This window comes from Olea europaea, unplaced genomic scaffold (genome assembly GCF_002742605.1).
Source record: "Olea europaea var. sylvestris unplaced genomic scaffold, O_europaea_v1 scaffold2471, whole genome shotgun sequence".
Classification (NCBI taxonomy): Eukaryota; Viridiplantae; Streptophyta; class Magnoliopsida; order Lamiales; family Oleaceae; genus Olea; species Olea europaea.
Window position 1 is genome coordinate 198,074 of NW_019242924.1, and position 3,339 is coordinate 201,412.

Sequence of the window (3,339 nt, forward strand, 5' to 3'; positions counted from 1 at the left end):
GGGGCTCTCACTATAGTTGTTTAATTAACTTGATTGCCATGTTTTCAACTATAGTCGACGTCATTGAGATGATTGCTACTGATACTACAAGTACCGGAACAAGAGGTGATATATGCATTTCATTGGAGTTGATGTTAAGATTTGAATTTGCATTTAATCTACATCTCATGAAAAAAAATTTAGGGATTTCAAACGAATTGTCAGGAGCATTACAAAGAAAAGATCAAGATATTGTCAATGCTATGAAATTGGTGCAAATATGTAAAACACAACTCCAAACCATGAGAGATGATGGATGAGATTCTTTTTTGGGAGTGATTTGTTCATTTTGTGAAACTCACAAGATCAATGTTCCCGATATGGATGATATGTTCGTAACTGTAGGTCGTCCACGGCGTGAGACAGTGACAAATTTGCATCATTTTCGTGTGGAAATGTTTTATGCCGTCATTGATATGTAACTTCAAGAGTTGAATGATCGTTTTTCTGAAGTAAATAGTGACTTGCTTATTTGTGTTTGCATGTTTATCTCCAAGTAATTCATTTGCTGCTTTTGACAAGATCAAATTGATTCGACTATGTCAGTATTATCCGGTAGATTTTGATGCAGCAGATATCCTAGAACTTGATGATCAACTAGATATATATATTCTTGATATGCGCACTTCTGAAAACTTTGAAGAATTACAAGGAGCGAGCTTGGACAGAAATTGGTTGTGAAGAAAAAACATGAAGTGTATCCGTTAGTCTACAAACTTGTGACACTAACCTTAGTTCTTCCCGTGGCTACTGCTACAGTCGAGAGAGCATTTTCTGCGATGACTTACGTCAAAAATCGTCTGCGCAATCGAATCGGAGATCAATGGTTGAATGATAGTTTGATTGCATATATTGAAAAAGATGTTTTTGATAATATTGAAAATAATGTAATTATGAAACGCTATCAAAGTATGAGAACACGTAGAGAGCAATTGTAATAAGATATATCTTATTCTAATTTTTCATCACTTTTTTAAAAGTTCGTTACTGATTCTCTAATTTAAAATGTCTGCGTCCACCCCTGCTCACAATGGGTCGGCCCCACTGCGAGACCCAACGTGATAAAAAACGACAAAAAAAATTCTGACCCCATCCATTTTGAGACTTCTGTAAGGTCTGTGAACTGGATTCCGTACACCCAGCTCGATTGTTCTTTTCAAATCATGAAACAAAATTCACCGTTTGGTCTGACGCTGGTGTACCCCTGCCCATTCTATGCGTTTACTGGACCCCACCTCTGTCCCCATCACGTGAGCCATTTTTGCTGATTTCATATGCTCTCCCCAATTTTTTTAGTATATCCATTCCCTCAATAATCACTTATTCATAATCAGATTTTAATTACTTCAAAAGCAGTCTTAAATTCACTATAATCAATGTCTTCACAATTTCATACATCGTTCCCTTAGGGTTAGGGTTCCAATTTCTCTTCCGTTTTTCTCACACACACAATACATATATGTACTCAGCAAACAAGCAGATATATATGTGTATATAGTTACATACATGCATGCATATGTGTGTGTATAAATAAATGGATGCGATGAAACCGAGGCCGTATGGGGAGGACTGTATGATCACGCCAATACGAATGCATGATAACGGCGGTGGATTTCAAGCCGGTGGCGGTGGCGGTGGCGGCGAGGAGAAGATTAGTAGTGAGGAAATGTCGCCACCAATGGCAATTCCTGTAAATTATCAGTCGAGAACCCCCGCATCAAGGACTAGTGAGCTCAGCATCTCCTTCGAGGGGGAAGTTTATGTTTTTCCTGCCGTCACTCCTGAAAAGGTTTAAATTTTTTCTGTGATATAGTTATTACTTTCAGCGTTTGAGTAATGGAATTAATAAATTATTTTATTGATTTTAACGCTTTTGTGCTATTTTATTTTATTTTACTCAAGAAGATTGATTTAATAGTAGCTGAACGAGTGAATAAATGGATAAAGTTACTGATTGATGCATTTGTAATGTTTTATGGAATTCGTGCTTTTGTACTATTTTTGTTTGTTGTTGTTTATTTTGCTGGTGATGATGGATTTAATAGTGGCTGAATGAGTTAATAAATGGATAAATATATTGATTAATTGATTGACCGTTTCATGCTGTTTCTATGTTGATGGTGATATAGGTCGTTTGTATATATGAACATTTTATAGGTGCAAGCAGTGTTATTACTACTGGGAGGCCAAGAAATGCCTAGTAGTATACTCAGCTCAGAATTTCCATTACAACAGAATAACAAGGTATTGGCTATATATTGGTGTATGGTTTTTAATATAAATTTAATGTTACAAAATGTTTTAAGGTAATTGTTGATGTTTCCTGTGAAATGGACAGCAGGCGGTAGATGATGGTTTGAGTCCTACTGTTTCTAGTAGAATTGCATCTCTGGTTAGGTTCCGCGAGAAGCGGAAAGAGAGATGCTTTGAGAAGAAGATTAGGTACACTTGCCGAAAAGAAGTTGCTCAGAGGTGAGTTTTATTTACAGCCTAGAAAGTATTATGAGCTGTTCTTTTCATTTTGTTGCTTTCTATGAGAATACTTCTACGGTTGGTTTGTTTAGTTAGAGACTACTGTTGACTAGATTTTCTTGACAAAATCTGACATTGACGAGAGCAGAGAAGGGAACATTAGAAAGTTGCACTTCTAGGTGGTCAACTATAACGTGAAAGGAACTGTGGAAAGGCATTATTGCTCATTAGTGTTTATACATTACTTAACAAACATGGACAGAAAAACTGAGTGGAGTATTATAGAAAACTGATTTTCAGTTATATTCTACTAAAGTTAATACCTTTGTTTCACTGTATAATTAGTTATATGTTTCAATGAATTATCTGTCAGGATGCACCGTAAAAATGGCCAATTTACCTCTGTAAAGGAGAGTCCCAAAACATCTGATGATATTTGGGTTTCAGGCCATGACACTTCTCATGCAGAACCAGTGTGAGTATGGAACTTATTCTTCATTTGATAATAGCTGCTTGCTTCAACACCCAGTTTATCATTTTTATTTTTTGTTATTCTTTTATCATGTAGCATTCTGTATCATGGTTTGTGGTTGCATTGATTTATGCTTTCCATCTTTCTGTTGTCATTCTCTCTCTAGAAAATGGAAATGCATTCTTGTTGAAGCTTTCAGGGAACTATTATATGATACTTTTTTTAACAAAAGGCTTTTTTATGTAACATCTCAAACTTGAAGAGTAGATAAAGAAATCTGTTTGGCAGCTGTTACCATTATATATTGGTCTGTATCATCTGTTGGGCAATCAAATGTGACATATATCTACTTAGCA

General features: G+C 35.8%; 2 protein-coding genes across 3 annotated transcripts; both read left to right on the forward strand.

Annotated features, from left to right (window-relative positions):
* The first annotated feature begins 38 nt into the window (after positions 1-38).
* On the forward strand, positions 39-720 carry LOC111382321. Its single transcript, XM_023006257.1, has 3 exons — positions 39-105; positions 385-457; positions 537-720. The coding sequence occupies exons 1-3, from the start codon at positions 39-41 to the stop codon at positions 718-720; spliced, it is 324 nt and encodes a 107-aa protein (XP_022862025.1).
* Positions 721-1,214: 494 nt separating this feature from the next.
* LOC111382324 (GATA transcription factor 18-like) lies at positions 1,215-3,017 on the forward strand. Of its 2 annotated transcripts, none has more exons than XM_023006262.1 (4): positions 1,215-1,828; positions 2,197-2,283; positions 2,378-2,511; positions 2,885-3,017. In XM_023006262.1, the coding sequence occupies exons 1-4, from the start codon at positions 1,574-1,576 to the stop codon at positions 2,988-2,990; spliced, it is 582 nt and encodes a 193-aa protein (XP_022862030.1). In that variant the 5' UTR covers positions 1,215-1,573; the 3' UTR covers positions 2,991-3,017. The 2 variants fall into 2 exon arrangements, with proteins under 2 accessions (XP_022862030.1, XP_022862031.1); XM_023006263.1 differs by having other exon boundaries at positions 1,216-1,828; positions 2,381-2,511.
* Positions 3,018-3,339: the final 322 nt, after the last annotated feature.